General features: G+C 46.7%; 1 protein-coding gene across 1 annotated transcript in view; it reads left to right on the plus strand.

Moving 5' to 3' along the window:
- Positions 1-18,626, plus strand: part of LOC121523030 (titin-like) — a 109,941-nt gene that overhangs the window by 67,571 nt on the left and 23,744 nt on the right. Inside the window, exons 111-113 of the mRNA XM_041807760.1 lie at positions 93-17,387; positions 17,489-17,785; positions 18,037-18,624. Of these exons, the coding sequence (XP_041663694.1) occupies positions 93-17,387; positions 17,489-17,785; positions 18,037-18,624 (18,180 nt within the window). The remainder of the gene's footprint in view (positions 1-92; positions 17,388-17,488; positions 17,786-18,036; positions 18,625-18,626) is intronic.

The following is an 18,626-nucleotide window of genomic DNA, read 5'->3' on the forward strand; positions in this document are numbered from 1 at the left end:
TTCATTCATTGTTATGATGCTCAAAATAAAATAAATATCTTTGTGAGAAATGTACTCTTAGTAAAAACTAACCTCTTTGGTGTGTTTGACAGATGTACCTGGGCCTCCAGTTAATCCAAGAGTCACTGACACAACCAAGACCACTGCCACCTTGAACTGGGGCAAACCTCTGGACAATGGTGGACTTGAAGTCACCGGTTATGTGCTTGAGCACAAGAAAGAGGGAACAGAAGAATGGGTGAAGGACACTCCTTCATCCCCACTAAGAATCACAGAGTTTGTCGTTCCCAATCTAGAAAGCGGTGCAAAATATCACTTCAGAATAAGTGCTGTGAATGCTAAGGGGGCCGGTGAACCTGCTGAAACCAAGGAGCTGGTTGAGATTGTGGAGCATGCAGCTGAACCAGATTTTGAGCTGGATGTGGAGCTTAGGAGAACCCTTGTTGTCAGGGCTGGCTGCTCCATTCGCCTTTTTGTTCCCATCAAGGGGCGTCCTGCACCAACAGTAACCTGGACCAAAGAAGGTGGCCCTGTTCCCCGCGCAGTCATTGACAGCACAGAGTCTTTCACCATGCTTCTCATCCCCGAGAGTTCAAGGAATGATGCAGGAAAATATGAGCTTACCGTTGAAAATGCTGCTGGCAAGAAGTCGGCTGATATCCATGTGAGAGTTCTAGACTCACCTGGACCTCCACTTAACCTAAAACCAGTCAAGATTGACAAGGAAAGCATTACACTTCAGTGGGAGATGCCTCTCATTGATGGTGGAGCAAAGATCACAAACTACATAATCGAGAAGAGAGAATCAACACGTAAGGCTTTTGCCACTGCTGTCACAAATTGCCCCACTACCTCCGTCAGAATCGGAGGGCTTGGTGAAGGCTGCGAATACTACTTCAGAGTGTCTGCTGAGAATGAGTATGGCATTGGTGAGGCAGTTGAAACTGCTGATCCTGTTCGTGCATCCCAGGCACCAACTCCTCCAGAGAGTATAATTCCTACTGATGTAACAAAGAATTCTGTGAGCTTGGCTTGGACCAAACCCAAGCATGACGGTGGAAGCAGGGTGACAGGATATGTTCTTGAAGCCCAGAAGAAGGGAACTGATCAGTGGGCACATGTAACAACAGTTAAGAACATGGATTTCACAGTGAAGAATCTGAATGAGAATGAGGAGTACATTTTCCGTGTAATGGCTGTGAACCATTCGGGAAGAAGTGCTCCACGTAACAGCAAACCAGTTATTGTCAGGGACTCTACTTCCATGCCCGAGTTTGATCTTCGTGGTGTATGCCAGAAAACGGTTATCGCCAAGGCTGGCGATGACATCAAGGTTGAAATTCCAGTTATGGGACGTCCTAGACCTACTGTCTCCTGGCAGAAGGATGGTGCAGCCCTAAAGCTCACTCAGAGGACCAATGTAGAAGCTACTGCTGCCACCGTTATCCTCAGCATCGGTGAATGCACCAGGGCAGACAGTGGTGTATACACCATGACAGGAAAGAACATCGTGGGTTCGGTGACTGATAACATCACTGTCAAAGTGCATGATGTACCTGGGCCACCCAAAGGACCAATCAAGATCGTGGAGATTTCTCGTACATATTGTGTCTTTGCATGGGAGACTCCTGAGAACGATGGAGGTGTTCCAATCACCAACTATGCGGTTGAGATCAGAGACACCACTTCTCAAACATGGACGGAGCTGTCTTCAACTGTCATTCGTACCATGTTCAAGGCTATCCGCTTGAATACAGGATCAGAATACCAGTTCAGAGTAAAGGCTAAGAACAGATATGGTGCTGGACCACCCATAGCCTCAGAGGCAGTGGTGGCCGCCTATCCATTTAAAGTCCCTGGACCTCCTGGTACTCCTGGTGTTGTTGCATTTACCAAGGATTCAATCACAATTGGCTGGAATGAGCCTGTTGTTGATGGTGGAAATGAAGTCATTGGTTATCATGTTGAGAGGAAAGAAAGAAGCAGCATCATGTGGCATAAGATCAGCAAGGGTCTTGTGAAAGGAAACCTCTTTAAATCCACCGGTCTTGAAGATGGAGTTGCCTATGAGTTCCGTGTCATGGCTGAAAATATGGCTGGAATTGGCAAGCCCAGCAAGTCCTCAGAAGCAATTCTGGCCTTGGACCCTGTGGATCCTCCTGGTCAGCCAGAGCCGATCTTTGTCAACAAGAATGTCATAACTATCCAGTGGACAAAGCCTGAGTATGATGGTGGCTTCAAAATCACTGGCTACACAGTGGAGAAGAGAGAACTGCCCGCTGGGCGCTGGATCAGGGCAAACTTCACCAACATCATTGAGACAACATTCACTGTAAGTGGACTGACTCAAGATGCTGCCTATGAGTTCCGTGTCATGGCCAGGAACTCGGCAGGTGCCGTGAGTGTCCCCTCAGATCCCTCAGACCCCATTACCTGCAAAGATGACATCATTGAGCCACGCATAATGGTTGATGCCATCTACAAGGATGTTGTCGTACTGAAGGCAGGAGAATCATTTAAACTCGATGCTGACATTGCTGGACAACCAACCCCATCTATGGTTTGGACCAAGAATGGAAAGGAGATTGAGAACACCCTGAAACTGGAGGTTAGGTTCACAGAGCTGACAACCACCCTAACCAACAAGGACTCTATCAGACCAGATGGAGGAGAATTTGTTCTTACTGCCACTAACGTGGGTGGATTTGCTAAGCACATCTTCAATGTTAAAGTGCTTGACAGACCTGGACCACCAGAGGGCCCTCTTCGAGTATCTGATGTTACAGCTGACAACTGTGTGCTCACCTGGGCTCCACCTGCAGATGATGGAGGTGCCAAGATTGAAGGATATGTGATTGAAAAGCGCGAATCAAGCAGACTGGTTTGGACAAATGTGGCTTCAGACCTTCAGGTTACACAGCTCAAAGTCACCAAGCTGCTTAAAGGAAATGAATACATTTTCCGAGTTATGGCAGTAAACAAATACGGAACTGGTGAGTCCCTTGAATCAGAACCAACTATTGCAGACAACCCATACAAGATCCCAGATCCACCTGAGAATCCTGAGGTGACAGCTATCACTAAAGACTCAATGGTTCTCATGTGGCAGGCACCAAAGAGTGACGGCGGGACCCCCATCACCACCTACAATATTGAAAGAAAAGACAAAATAGGCCTCCGCTGGGTCAAATGCAACAAAAGGAAAGTCAAAGACCTACAGTTCAAGGCGACAGGTCTTGTTGTTGGACATGAATATAAATTCAGAATAACTGCAGAGAATGCTGCTGGAGTGAGTGCACCTAGTGGCTCAAGTCCATTCTACAAGGCCACTGATGCATTGTACAAGCCTGGGGCTCCATGCAACCCTCGAATCTTGGACACAACCAAATCTTCAATAACAGTTGCCTGGAACAAACCTGTATATGATGGTGGTTCTGACATCACGGGCTACATTGTGGAAACCTGTATTCCATCTGAAAAGGAGGAAGAGGAAGAATGGACCATTGTAACACCCAAAGAAGGACTCCTTGCCACATCTTTTACTGTTATTAATCTGAAGGAGAATCAGGAGTACAAGGTCAACATCTCTGCTGTCAACAGTGAAGGGGTTGGAGAGGCAGCCTCTGTACCTGGTAACCCTAAAGCAGAGGACAGACTCCTCCCTCCTGAGATTGATTTGGATGCAGAACTTCGCAAGGTTGTCAGTCTCAGAGCATGCTGCTCACTAAGACTGTTTGTGCCCATCAGAGGCCGACCAGCTCCTCAGGCTAAATGGACCAAAGGTGAAGGGGAGGCTGTTGAGAGGGCAACCATTGACAGCACAACTTCTTACACATCACTTGTAATTGAAAATGTAAACAGATTTGACAGTGGAAAGTATAATCTTACAGTTGAAAACAGTTCTGGCTCCAAGACCGTCACAGTCCAGGTCAGGGTGCTTGATACACCAAGTGCGCCACAAAATCTGAAGATAACTGCTGTAACTAATGAAGCTGTGACTTTGACTTGGGAACCACCAGTGAATGATGGAGGAGTGAAGATTAAAAACTATATCGTTGAAAAACGCGAGTCTACAAGGAAAGCTTATGCCACAGTCAGTGCCAACTGCCATCATACCACCTTCACCGTTGCCCAGCTCCTAGAAGGATGCAACTACTACTTCAGAGTCCTTGCTGAGAATGAATATGGTATTGGCTTGCCCATTGAAACTGGTGAATCAGTGAAAGTGTCAGAGAAACCCCAGCCACCTGGCAAAATCACTCTTAAGGATGTCACAAAGAACAGCGTCACCCTCAGCTGGGAGAAGCCAGAGCATGACGGTGGTAGCAGAGTGGGCTGTTACGTTGTTGAGATCCAGCCAAAGGGGGTTGATAAGTGGTCCCAGGCTGTGATTGTAAAGGAGACGGAAGCTACTATCAGCGGACTCAATGCAGGGGAAGAATACATGTTCCGCGTAGCGGCAAGAAATGAAAAGGGAACAAGTGACCCGCGTCAAATCGGTGTGCCAGTTATTGTGAAAGATCTAGTGATCGCACCTGTTGCAAAAATGTTGTTCAATACATTCAGCGTGTTGGCAGGAGAAGATCTGACCGTGGATATCCCATATGTGGCACGCCCCAAAGCAGCTGTCTCCTGGGTGAAAGATGGCCAGCCTCTGAAGAGAACCACCAGGGTGAACTTTGGTGAAACGGACACAATGCTGAATCTGACCATTAAGGAGGCCACTAAAGACGACGTTGGAAAGTACCACATTACTCTCAGCAACACAGCCGGAGAGACAGCTGCAGATGTTGGCATTGTTGTTCTTGACAAACCTGGTCAGCCAGGGGGTCCAGTGAAAGTCGAGGAGGTCACTTCTGACAGTGTCACCATCTCCTGGAGCCCACCAGAGTATGATGGTGGTTGTACCATTAAACACTACATAGTGGAAAAGAGAGACACTTCCACAACCAATTGGATGGTTGTATCTCACAACCTTGCCAGGACCAAAATCAAGGCAGGCAGACTGAAGACTGGCTCCGAGTATCAATTTAGAATCACAGCAGAAAACAGATACGGAAAAGGTCCAGTTCTTCTTTCAGAGTGTATTTTAGCTCAATACCCCTACAAGCTGCCAGGACCTCCAGGAACACCATCCATTGCAGCTTGTACCAAGGATAGCATGGTTATTGCTTGGAATGAACCAGTGAATGACGGTGGAAGTGCAGTCCTGGGCTATCATCTTGAACGCAAGGAGAGAAACAGTATCCTGTGGGTTAAACTTAATAAATCTCTCATTACCGACCAAACCTTTAAGACATCTGGTCTTGAGCCAGGAATGGAGTACGAATACAGAGTTTATGCTGAAAACATTGTTGGAATTGGCAAGGCGAGCAAAGTGTCTGAGGGACATGTTGCTAGAGATCCTTGTGACCCTCCTGGTACCCCAGAGGCAACTAAGATCACTAAAGATTCTGTGACTATTGTTTGGACCAAGCCTGAGTATGATGGCGGTGCAAAGGTAACAGGTTACGTTGTGGAAAAGAAAGAACTTCCTGAAGGTCGCTGGCTAAAGGCTAACTTTACCAACATCATTGAGACAGAGTACGTTGCAACAGGACTTGTACAGGACAATCAATATGAATTCCGTGTCATTGCCAGAAATGCTGCTGGTGTTTTCAGCCTCCCATCTTACAGCACTGGACCTATCACTGCTAAGGATGAGATTGAACCACCGCGTGTCAGCATTGACCCAGAGTACACACAGACCATTGTGGTAAACGCTGGAGACAACTTCAAGATTGATGCAGATGTTCATGGCAAGCCTTTACCATCTATCCACTGGATGAAGGGAGAGCAGGAACTTGGCAACACTATTCACAGGGAAATTAAGAACACACCCACCAAAGCATTTATATTTGTCAAAGAAGCTAAACTGGCCGATGGAGGCCAATACACCCTGCTGCTGAAAAATCCAGGAGGAGAAAAGGCAGTACAAATCAACGTGGTTGTTCTGGATAAACCCGGAGAACCTCATGGACCTCTTGTTATCACAGGAATAGCTTCAGACCGTTGCTGTCTGGCATGGAAACCACCACTACAAGATGGTGGCAGCAAAATCTCTCACTACATTGTGGAGAGGAGAGAGACAAGCCGACTAATCTGGACTGTTATTGATCCAAAAGTGAAAAATATTTGTTTGAAGGTCACAAAGCTCTTAGAAGGAAATGAGTACATCTTCAGAGTGCGTGCCGTCAACGACTTTGGAGTGGGCGCACCTCTTGAGTCCGCTGCTGTCACAATCAAAGATCCATATCTACCTCCTGGCACACCCAAGGGCTTGGAAGTTTCAGAAATTAAAAAGGATTCAATGATGCTTACCTGGGAGGCTCCCTCTGAAGATGGAGGCAGCCCTATCACTGGATACATCATCGAGAAACATGACAAGGAAGGTGTAAGATGGACAAGATGCAACAGGAAAACAGTCACTGACTTGTCTTTCAGGGTCACTGGACTCCTGGAAAACCATAACTATGAATTCAGAGTGGCCGCTGAAAATGCTGTTGGTGTTGGTGAACCAAGCTCCCCCACTGTACTCTTTAAAGCCCTTGATCCCATCTTCAGGCCTGGCCCACCACACAATCCAAGGGTTACTGATACAACAAAAACCTCAGTATTCCTATCCTGGAGCAAGCCCAGCTGTGACGGAGGATGTGAGATTCAAGGCTATATTGTTGAGTACTGCACTACCACTGAGACAGCAGCTCCTGCAGAGGTCCCTGCTGAAGGCACACCTGCAGAGGAATGGAAGATTTGCACACCACCAGCTGGCATCAAGAAGACAAAGTTTGAGGTTGCAAACCTGAAGGAAAACCAGGCATACAAGTTTAGAATATGTGCTGTTAACAAAGTTGGAGTTGGTGAGCATGCTGATGTCTCTGGGGCTGTTGTTGTAAAAGACAGGGCAGAAGAACCCGACCTTGACATTGATGCAGAGCTGAGGAAGATTGTCACCATTAAAGCTGGTGCTTCTCTTAGACTGTTCATCCCTATCAAAGGAAGACCCACTCCTACCATCAAATGGGACAAAGATGAAGCTGCACTCAAAGAGACTGCTCAGGTGGAAGTAACCAGCAGTTACACATCCCTTGTAGTTGACAAGGTGAGCAGAAATGACAGCGGGAAATACACGATCACTGCAGAAAACTCCAGTGGAACCAAATCTGCATTTGTTGTTGTCCGTGTTCTTGACACGCCTAGTGCCCCTGTCAACCTGAAAGTGAAAGAAATCACAAACCAATCGGTGACTCTGTCATGGGAACCCCCTCTGTTGGATGGTGGGTCCAAGATCAAGAACTACGTTGTTGAGAAGCGAGAGAGCACACGCAAGACATATGCTGCAGTTGTTACAAACTGCCATGCTCTTGAATGGAAGATTGAGCCACTGCAGGAGGGTTGTAGTTACTATTTCCGGGTTCTTGCCGAAAATGCTCATGGTGTTGGCTTGCCTGTGGGAACTGTTGACCCTCTTAAGGTCTCAGAGGTGCCCCAGTCCCCAAAGAGTTTGAGTGTAACAGATCAAACCAGAACAAGTATCTCTTTGGCTTGGGAGAAGCCTGAGTATGATGGTGGTAGCAGAGTGATGCAGTACCTACTAGAGGTGCAGCTCAAGGGCAGTGATAAGTGGTCTGGTGTTAACACATTTAAGACAATGGAGGCCACTGTTTCCAATCTGAACCCAGGAGACGAGTATCTCTTTAGAGTTACTGCAATTAACGACAAGGGCAAGAGTGACCCCAAAGTGCTTGCTGGTCCAGTAATGACCAAGGACTTAGTCTTCGAGCCGGATGTTCGGCCACAGTTCAGCAGCTACAGTGTCCATGTGGGAAAAGACATCAACATTGACATTCCTGTCTTTGGACGTCCTAAACCAACAGTGACATGGATGAAAGATGGGGCTCCTCTGAAGTTCACTACCAGAGTCAACATTCTCAGCACACCAACACATACAACACTGAGCATTAAAGAGGCTGCAGGGGACGATGGTGGAATGTACAGCATCAATGCTACAAACTCAGCTGGAAAGAAGGACACCACTCTAGAGATCGTTGTACTTGATAAGCCTGGCCCTCCCTCAGGGCCTGTGAGGTTCGATGAAATCACAACACAGAGTGTCACTATTTCATGGGATCCACCAAAGCATAACGGTGGCTGCCAGATTTCAAATTACATCATACAAAAGAGAGACACTACTACAACAACATGGGAAAATGTCAGTATCAACCATGCCAGAACCACCATTAAAGTGCCCAGACTTAAGACTGGATCTGAGTACCAATTCAGGATAATTGCTCAGAATCGTTATGGAAAGAGTCATGGTTTAGATTCATCTGCTGTAGTTGCTCAGTATCCTTACAGAGAGCCAGGCCCACCAGGTACTCCTTTCATCTCCTCCCTCTCTAGAGACCACCAGGTGGTTGAGTGGCATGAGCCTGTATCAGACGGAGGCAGCCCTGTTCTCGGCTACCATCTGGAAAGGAAAGAGAGGAATAGCATTCTCTGGGTCAAGATCAACAAGACACTTATCCACGGGAACAGTTTCAAGAGTCATCCCTTGGAGGAGGGTATTGAGTATGAATACAGAGTCTATGCTGAAAACATTGTTGGTATTGGCAGGTGCAGTAAGGTGTCTGAGGGCTGCTTTGCCCGTGACCCATGCGATCCTCCTGGTATTCCAGAAGCTATCCATGTGACCAAAGATACCATTGTCATTCAGTGGACTAAACCAGAATATGACGGTGGCAGTAATATAACTGGCTACACTGTAGAGAAGCGTGATCTGCCAGAGGGCAGGTGGGTAAGGGCCAACTTCACAAACGTCATTGAAACGCAGTTCACTGTCACTGGTCTGACTGAAAATGCCCAATATGACTTCCGAGTCATAGCTAAGAATGCTGTTGGAACTGTCAGCAAGCCATCCTACAACAGTGGACCAATAACTGCAAGTGACAAGGTGGAAGCACCCAAATACTCTATTGACCCCGCTTTTACAAAGACCATTGTTATCAATGCCGGAGAGACATTTAAACTGGACGCTGATGTCAGAGGCAAGCCACTGCCAACAATCCAGTGGTTCAAGGATGAAAAACAAGTGGAGAACACGCTTAGACTAGAAATCAAAAACACAGAAAACCACGCTATGATTGTCATTAAGGACTGTGTGAGAATTGATGGGGGAACATACACTCTCCAGCTGACAAATGTGGCTGGTAGTGAAACTATTCCATTCAAAGTTGTTGTTCTGGACAGGCCTAGCCCATGTGAAGGACCTCTCCGCATCGCAGGAGTGGCTGAAGATAGATGCTCACTGGTATGGCAAAAACCTCTTCATGATGGAGGCAGTCCTATTACCCACTATATCATCGAGAGAAGAGAAACTAGCCGTCTGGCTTGGACTGTTGTTTCTAACTGCTGTGAAAACACATGCTACAAAGTCACCAAATTACTGGAAGGTAATGAGTACATGTTCCGTGTCATGGCAGTGAACAGTCACGGTGTCAGTGACCCACTGGATTCTGTAGGAGTGATTATGAAGACTCCATTTGTCCCCCCTGGACAACCTCACGTTGAGAATGTGTCTAATATTGCTCATGATAGCATGACCGTCACATGGACTGCCCCTGAGCATGATGGCGGCAGTGAAATTACCAGTTATGTGATAGAAAAGAAGGACAGAAGTGGAATCAAATGGACAAGATGCAACAGACAAAAAGTAACAGACCTCTCCTTCAGGGTTACAGGTCTTACCACTAATCATGAATATGAGTTCAGAGTGTCTGCAGAGAATGTAGTTGGAGTGGGAGAGCCAAGCCTTCCAAGTTCATACTACAAGGCCTGCGACCCCAAGTACAAACCTGGTGCCCCAGCATATGTGAATGTGATAGACTCCACAAAGAGTTCTATTACAGTGTCGTGGGGTAAACCTGTGTCTGACGGTGGCAGTGCTGTACAAGGATACATTGTTGAAGTATGTAAGGCTGAAGAGGAGGAATGGACAATGGTTACTCCCCCCACTGGCCTGCGTGTCAACAAATATGAAATTACAAAACTTACTGAAGGTCAGGAATACAAGATCCGGGTTTGTGCTCTGAATAAACTTGGAGTTGGTGAACCAGCGGCACCCTCTGGAACAGCTAAGCCAGAGGAAAGGATGGAACCTCCACAGATCCACCTAGACTCTGAGCTGAGGAAAGGCATTGTCGTAAAAGCTGGTGGATCAGTTAGAATCCATATTCCTTTCAAAGGCAGACCAACACCTGAGATTAAGTGGACTAAGGATGAGGGAGACGTAACTGAAAAGGTTGTGGTTGAGAAAGCTCTCAATTTCACTCAGCTGTCTATTGACTCATGTGACAGGGGCGACTCAGGAAAATATACACTGAGCCTTACAAACAGCAGTGGCACTGTTTCTGAGTTTGTTGCTGTCAAAGTCCTGGACACACCTGGAGCACCACAGAACCTTGTAGTTAAAGAAATCAAAACAGACAGTGTCATTCTGGTGTGGGATGCTCCACTTATTGATGGAGGATCTAAAGTAAAGAACTACGTCATCGATAAACGTGAATCAACCAGGAAGGCATATGCAAACGTCTCCACAAAGTGCACCAAAACAACATTCAAAGTTGAGAACCTGGTTGAAGGCGCTATGTATTATTTCAGAGTCATGGCTGAGAATGATTACGGAGTTGGCCAGGCTATTGAAACAAAGACAGCTTCCAAGGCCTCAGAGGTACCATTGCCTGTTGGAAACATATTCCTCACTGATGTCACCAAGGCCACGGTGTCACTGGCTTGGGAGAAACCTGAGCATGATGGAGGTAGCAGAATTGGTGGCTACCTGATTGAGATGCAGCCTAAAGGTACAGACAAGTGGGGAGTCGCCACAAATACAAAGACATGTGATGGCACGGTCACAGGCCTCACATCTGGAGCAGAATACCTATTCCGTATCATTGCTTACAATGAGAAGGGAAAGAGTGAGCCAAAGGCCCTTGCCGCACCAGTGACTGCCAGTGACATGACAGTGGAGCCAAGCATTAAGATGCAATTCAACACTTACAGTGTATTAGCTGGAAAAGATCTTAAGTTGGACTTCCCTGTCCTTGGAAGGCCAAAACCTAAAGTCACCTGGTCTAAGGATGGTCAGCCTTTGAAGGTGACATCCAGGGTCAACGTGGTAGGCACTAAAACTTCAACAGGAATTCAAATAACTGAGGCATCCAAAGATGACTTTGGTAAATACTCAATTTCAGCAACCAATTCTGCAGGCACAGTCACAGAGGATGTGAGTGTTATTATTCTTGACAAGCCTGGTCCACCATCAGGTCCAGTTAAGGTTGTTGAAGTGAGCAATACCTTTGTTCATCTGTCATGGGAACCACCTGAGTACACAGGTGGATGCCAGGTAAAGAACTACATAGTAGAAAAGAGAGACACCACTACCCAAACATGGCAAGCAGTCACTACACAGCTCGCTAGGACAGCCTTTAAGGTGACTAAACTTAAGACTGGTTCAGAGTACCAGTTCAGAATCATAGCTGAAAACAGATATGGAAAGGGAGTGCCACTGGATTCCAAAGCCATTGTTGTCCAATATCCATACAAACCTCCAGGACCTCCAGGAACACCATATATAAAATCAGCAACAAAGGAAATGATGATCATCGAATGGAATATGCCAGTCAATGATGGTGGAAGTTCAGTAATTGGCTACCATCTAGAAAGCAAGGAGAGAAGCAGCATCCTGTGGAACAAACTGAACAAAACTCTCATCGCTGATACTCAGTTCAAAATCTGCAACCTTGAGGAAGGCCTTGGATATGAATTTAGAGTCTATGCGGAGAACATTGTGGGCATTGGCAGATGCAGCAAAGTGTCTGAATCTTTCGTCGCCCGTGACCCTTGTGACCCTCCTGGTGCTCCTGAAGCAGTATCTATTTCTAAGAACCTCATCAAGATCCAGTGGACCAAACCTCAGTATGACGGTGGCAGCAAAGTTAACGGATATATAGTTGAAAGAAAAGATCTTTCCTCCCCTGAGGGGCGCTGGGTGAGAGCTAACTTCACAAACATTATTGAGACTGAGTACACCGTAACTGGTCTCACTGAGAATGAGCAGTATGAGTTCAGAGTAATTGCAAGAAATGCAGCTGGAGTATTCAGTGAGCCATCAGACAGCTCTGGACCTATTACTGCTACTGATGAAATTGAACCACCGAGAGCCTCAATGGACCCCAAATACAAGGATGTCATTGTCGTCAATGCTGGGGAACACTTGCTTCTTGATGCAGACATCTATGGAAAACCAATTCCTGATGTTGTCTGGCTTAAAGAAGGCAAGGAAATGGACAGAGCCCTCCGTATTGAAGTGAAAACTACACAGAAGCGTGCAGCCATTACCATAAAGGATGTTACTAAGCTTGATGGTGGCCATTATGACCTTGTCCTAAAGAATCTGGGTGGTACAAAGACCTTCCCCATCACTGTCAAAGTCCTTGATAAACCAGGTCCACCAGCTGGACCCATGAAGGTAACAGGAGTCATGGCTGACAGGTGCACCCTTGCCTGGGCTGAGCCAACCCTGGATGGTGGGGCCAGCATCTCTCACTATGTCTTAGAGAAAAGAGAGACAAGCAGGCTGTCATGGACCGTGGCTGCACCAAACATAAAGACTCTATACTATAAACTGAAAAATTTGCTTCCTGGAGATGAATACATTTTCAGAGTGAGGGCAGTCAACAAATATGGTGTTGGTGATTTCCTTGAGAGTGAACCCATCATTGCACGCAATCCTTACAAACCGCCTAGCGCTCCTGGAACTCCAGAGGCAAGTCAGATCACTAAAGACTCAATGGTTCTGTCATGGACACCACCAGAACAGACTGGCGGTGCTGACATTGATGGCTACCACCTCGAAAAACGTGACAAAGACAGTGTAAGGTGGACAAAATGCAACAGAGAGAAGCTGACTGACACCCACTTCAAGGTCACTGGTCTCATGACAGACCACTTCTATGAGTATCGTGTTGCAGCAGAGAATGAGGCTGGAATGGGAGATCTTAGTGAGCTGTCTCTATTCTACAGAGCATGTGATGCCACAACACCCCCTGGTCCTCCTCATCATCCCAAGGTTACCGACTACACCAAGTCTTCTGTGTCTCTGTCATGGGGTAAGCCTGACTTCGACGGTGGTGCCTACATTAAAGGCTACATTGTTGAAATGAGAGAGTACACTCCAGTACCTGAATCAACAGAGGAGGCAGAAGTGGCACCTGGAGTAGAAGCAACAGTAGAAAAAGAATGGACTATGTGCACTCCACCTGCTGGCATTCAAGCCACTAAACTTACCATACCAGACTTGAAGGAGGGCGGAGAGTATCAATTCCGTGTCTGTGCTATTAACTCTGAGGGAGTGGGAGAGCCTGCTAGTGTCCACGGCACAGTGGTTACTTCTGACAGGGCAGAAGCACCAGAGATGGAGCTCGATGCCGAACTCAGAAAGGTGGTATCCGTGCGTGCGGGAGGAACACTACGTCTGTTTGTCACCATCAGAGGAAGGCCTGAACCTGCCGTGAAATGGGAGAAGGTTGAGGGCACTCTCACAGACCGTGCTGCGATTGACACAACCAGCTCTTACACAATGCTTGTCATTGACAATGTTAACCGCTTTGACAGTGGGAAGTACTCACTCACACTGGAGAACAGCAGTGGGTCAAAATCTGCTGTTGTTGCAGTAAGAATCCTGGACACACCAAGTGCACCTCAAAACTTTGCTGTGAAGGAGCTAAAGAAGGACTCTGTTACTCTTGCCTGGGATACTCCACTCACTGACGGTGGTTCTAAGATCACGAACTACATTGTAGAGAAGAGAGAGTCTGTCAGGAAGGCCTATACTACTGTCACCAGCAACTGCACAGCCAACTTCTTCAAGATTGAAGAGTTACCTGAGGGTGGAATTTTCTACTTCAGAGTATGTGCTGTTAATGAATACGGTCAGGGGCAGAGTGTTGAAACCAAAGAAGTTAAAGTGTCTGAGGTACCTCTGCCACCAAGCAAGATTTCCCTTGTGGATCTGACAAAGAACAGTGTGACTCTGGCATGGGAAAAACCTGCTCATGATGGTGGAAGCAAAGTTATGTGTTACAATGTTGAATTCAAACCCAAGAGTGGAGATAAATGGGGCACAGCATGCACAGTCAAGGTGCCTGAAGCAACTGTACCAAATCTGACTCCAAATGAAGCCTATTTGTTCAGAGTTGTTGCAATCAATGAGAAAGGAAAGAGTGAACCAAAGGAGCTTGGCTTGCCCGTGGTTGCAAAGGATGTTGCAATTGAGCCATCTATCAGTTTGCTGTTTAACACATACAGCGTGAAGTCTGGAGATGACCTCACCCTGGAGGTACCAGTAAGAGGCAGGCCTAAGCCTGTTGTATCCTGGAAAAAGGATGGGCTTCCTTTGAAGCAAACATCATCAGTGACCATCCTGAACACAGCAACCTCTTCCAAAATCCTTATCAAAGAAGCTAGCAGGGAACATGTCGGCAAGTATGAGGTAACCTTGGCCAACTCAGCAGGAACCGTCTCAGCTGATATTGGAGTTGTTGTCCTCGATAAACCAGGTCCACCTAAGGGCATCAAGGTGGATGCTGTGACTTCAGACAGCATCACACTGTCCTGGTCCCCACCAGAGTACGATGGTGGCTGCTGCATCAGTAACTACATTGTTGAGAAGAGAGACACAAACACACAAGAATGGCAGATGGTGGCTAGCAACGTTGCCAGAACATCTTTCAAGGCTGGGCGCCTGACGCACGGCTCAGAGTACCAATTCCGCATCTATGCCGTGAACCGTTATGGAAAGAGTACAAGTCTGGATTCACCCGGAATCACTGCAGTGTACAGCTTCAAACAACCTGGACCACCATCCACCCCTATAGTGAAACTGGCTACCAAGTCCTTCATGTTGGTAACTTGGAATGAGCCAGTCAATGATGGTGGTAGCCCTGTCCTTGGCTATCATCTAGAAAGGAAGGAACGTTCTAGCATCCTCTGGACAAAGATGAACAGAGGAATGATCAAAGATACAGAATACAAAGTCAGTGGAATTGAGGAAGGCATGGTATATGAATACCGTGTTTATGCTGAAAATATCGCCGGCATTGGTAAAAGCAGCAAAGCTTGTGAAGGTGTAGCTGCCAGGGATCCATGCGATCCTCCAGGAACCCCTGTGGTCATTTCCATCACCAGAACTTCAGTCTCATTGTCTTGGGATAAACCAGAGTATGATGGTGGAGCTAAGGTTTCTGGCTACGTCATTGAACGCAGAGACCTTCCAGAGGGACGCTGGACAAGATGCAACTTCACTAACGTGCCTGAGACCCACTATGACGTCACAGGCCTTACAGAGAACAGCCAGTATGACTTCCGTGTCATTGCAAAGAACGCTGCTGGTCTGTTCAGTGAACCATCGTACAACACTGGTCCCATCACTGTCAAAGATGATGTGGACCCACCACGTATCATGATGGACGTCAAGTTTAGAGAGACAGTCCTTGTAAAAGCAGGAGAAACTCTGAAGATTAATGCTGATCTTGCTGGTCGTCCTGCCCCTGTAGTCTCCTGGACTAAGGATGGCAAAGACATTGAGCTGAGAGCCAGAATCCAGATTGTTTCAACAGATACAAGCACTTCCGTAATTGTGAAGGATTGCATCAGAAGAGATTCTGGACAGTATGCCCTGACTCTGCAGAACATTGGTGGAACAGTCACCATGCCAATTAACTGTGTGATTTTAGATAAGCCAGGACCTCCAGCAGGACCTCTACAGATCACAGGTCTCACTGCTGAGGCATGCACTCTGTCATGGGGACCTCCTCAGGAGATAGGTGGTGCTGACATCACACATTATGTTGTTGAGAAGCGTGAGACCAGCCGTTTGGCGTGGACAATGATAAAGGGAGATGTCACAAAGACATATTTCAAAGTCACCGGACTGCTGAAGGGCAATGAATATGTCTTCAGAGTTCTGGCTGTCAACAAGCACGGTCTCGGTGAGACTCTGGAGAGTGAAGCTGTGAAAATTACAGATCCATACACATTTGCCACTGCACCAACCAGTGTTGATGTCACAGACATAACTGGAGACACAATGACTCTCACCTGGTGCAAGCCAGCAAGTGATGGAGGCAGTCCACTCACTGGATATGTGATTGAACGCCGTGAGAAGACAGGCATGCGCTGGGTCCGTGTAAACAGAGACCTTATCACTGAATGCACTGCTGTGGTAACAAAACTACGCAAGGGCTGTGAATATGACTTCAGAGTCTATGCTGAAAATGCTGCTGGTCTGAGCCCACCAAGTGAACAATCAGCCACCTTCAGAGCATTAGATCCACTGGTCGTTCCTTCTCGCCCAACCAAGCCAAAGATTGTAAACACAACAAAGAACAGCGCATCAATTGTCTGGAAACCACCAACAACTGACGGTGGCGCTCCTGTCCTTGGTTACAGTGTTGAATACAGAGAACACATTCCCAAACCAAAGCCAGAGGTTGAGGAAGAGGAAGAATATGAAGAGGAGGAAGAGGAAGTACCTGAATCCCCTGAAGAACTTGCAAGATGGGTTGAGGCTATTGCTATCACTAAGAGCTTGGAGTTCACCATTGTTGGACTGAAGACAGATAAACATTATGAATTCTGTGTCAAAGCAATAAACAAAATTGGCAGCAGTATTCGTAGTCTGTATTCAGAGCCAGCGGCAGTAATGGACAGAACTGCAGAGCCATCATTTGATGTTGACATCGAGATGCGTAAATTGCTCATTGTTAAGCATGGCACAGCATTTACACTCAATGTACCATTCAAGGGAAAACCTGTACCCTCAGTAACATGGGCCAAGGAGGGCATTGACCTGAAGGTTAGAGGAACCATTGAATCAACAGAGTCTAGTACTTCACTGACTATTGAGAAGTCCTCTAGAAATGACTCTGGAGAGTACAGTGTTACTATTGAATCCCCATTGGGAAAAGCAACCCTGCCAATGGTTGTCAAGGTGCTCGACTCTCCAGGACCCCCCGTCAATGTTAAGGTATCAGCAGTGACCAGGGATTCTGCAACCCTCACTTGGGAAGCTCCAGAAAATGATGGCGGTGATGCAGTGAAGGCCTACCATGTTGAAAAACGTGAGGCCAGTAAGAAGGCTTGGGTGTCTGTGACTAGCAACTGCCATGCACTTTCTTACCTGGTTGAAAACCTTCAGGAGGGAGCCATCTATTACTTCAGAGTTATTGCAGAAAATGAATATGGAGTGGGCGTCCCTCAGGAGGCCAAGGCTGGAACAAAGATCACAGGTGAGTGAAACAATTGTCTGAATTTTTCTGAAGTCCATTTTACACAGCTTCTTTCTTTTGGTGCAGATGTCCGTTAATAAACTTCACCCTGTCTTTCACAGAGGTTCCAAGTCCACCCATGAAACTTGGAGTTGCAAATGTTACCAAGGACTGTGTGACACTTGCTTGGACAAGACCAGAATATGACGGTGGTAGCAGAGTCACTGGCTATCTTATTGATGCCCTAGAGAAGGGACAGACCAAATGGGTCAAGTGCGCCACCGTGAGGGCCATGACCCACACCATTAAGAGCCTGAGAGAGGGTGCCGAGTACTTCTTCAGAGTTAGAGCCGAGAACCACGCCGGACTCAGTGAACCAAAGGAGATGATCGTACCGGTCCTTGTCAAAGAAATACATGGTATTATCTCCATCACTACTTATTGTTTCATTTGGCTGTCTCCATATATTTTTCTGTGTTTCTAGTGAATAAAACACTATGCACAATGTCACTTGATGCTCACTTTTTCTTCACAAGTTTTAGTGTTAAGTTAAAATACATTTCAGGTAATGAAGACGTGTATTTAAAGAGACTTTTTAAAAATTTGTGATTGAAAAAGCAGTTTTGCTTTCAAACTGATGCAAAATTTTGTTCTTGTCTTCTATGAACAGAGGCCCCTGAATTTGACATGAAGAACTATCCCAAGAATACGGTTTATGTTAAGGCAGGATCAGATCTGACCTTTGAGATTCCTCTCACTGGTAGACCAATGCCAAAGGTGGCCATGTCCAAGAACAATGTGGTCATCAAGGGGTCAAAGAGGCTGCTTGCAGAAGTGACTCCAGACAGTCTAGTCATCACTCTGACTGAAAGCATTTCAACCGATGCTGGCAAATATGAAATAACCGCCTCAAATGCTGGAGGCACCACTAAAATCTTCATTATCTTCATTGTGATGGATAAACCTGGGCCTCCAGTCGGTCCAGTTGAGATCGGAGAGGTTGGAGAAACCACAGTATGCTTGAAATGGGCACCTCCAGAGTATGACGGCGGCAGCCCTGTCACAAACTACATTGTTCTGAAACGAGAAACAAGCACTCCAGCCTGGGAAGAAGTGTCCACTAGCATCGCCAGAAGTGCCATCAAGGTTCATAAGCTGACAAAGGGAGAGGAGTACCAGTTCAGGATCAAGGCTCAGAACCGTTACGGTGTCAGTGATCATATTGACAGCAAACCAGTCACAATAAAGCTTCCTTACAGT

Source organism: Cheilinus undulatus, linkage group 15 (assembly GCF_018320785.1).
Source record: "Cheilinus undulatus linkage group 15, ASM1832078v1, whole genome shotgun sequence".
In the NCBI taxonomy this organism is placed as follows: Eukaryota; Metazoa; Chordata; class Actinopteri; order Labriformes; family Labridae; genus Cheilinus; species Cheilinus undulatus.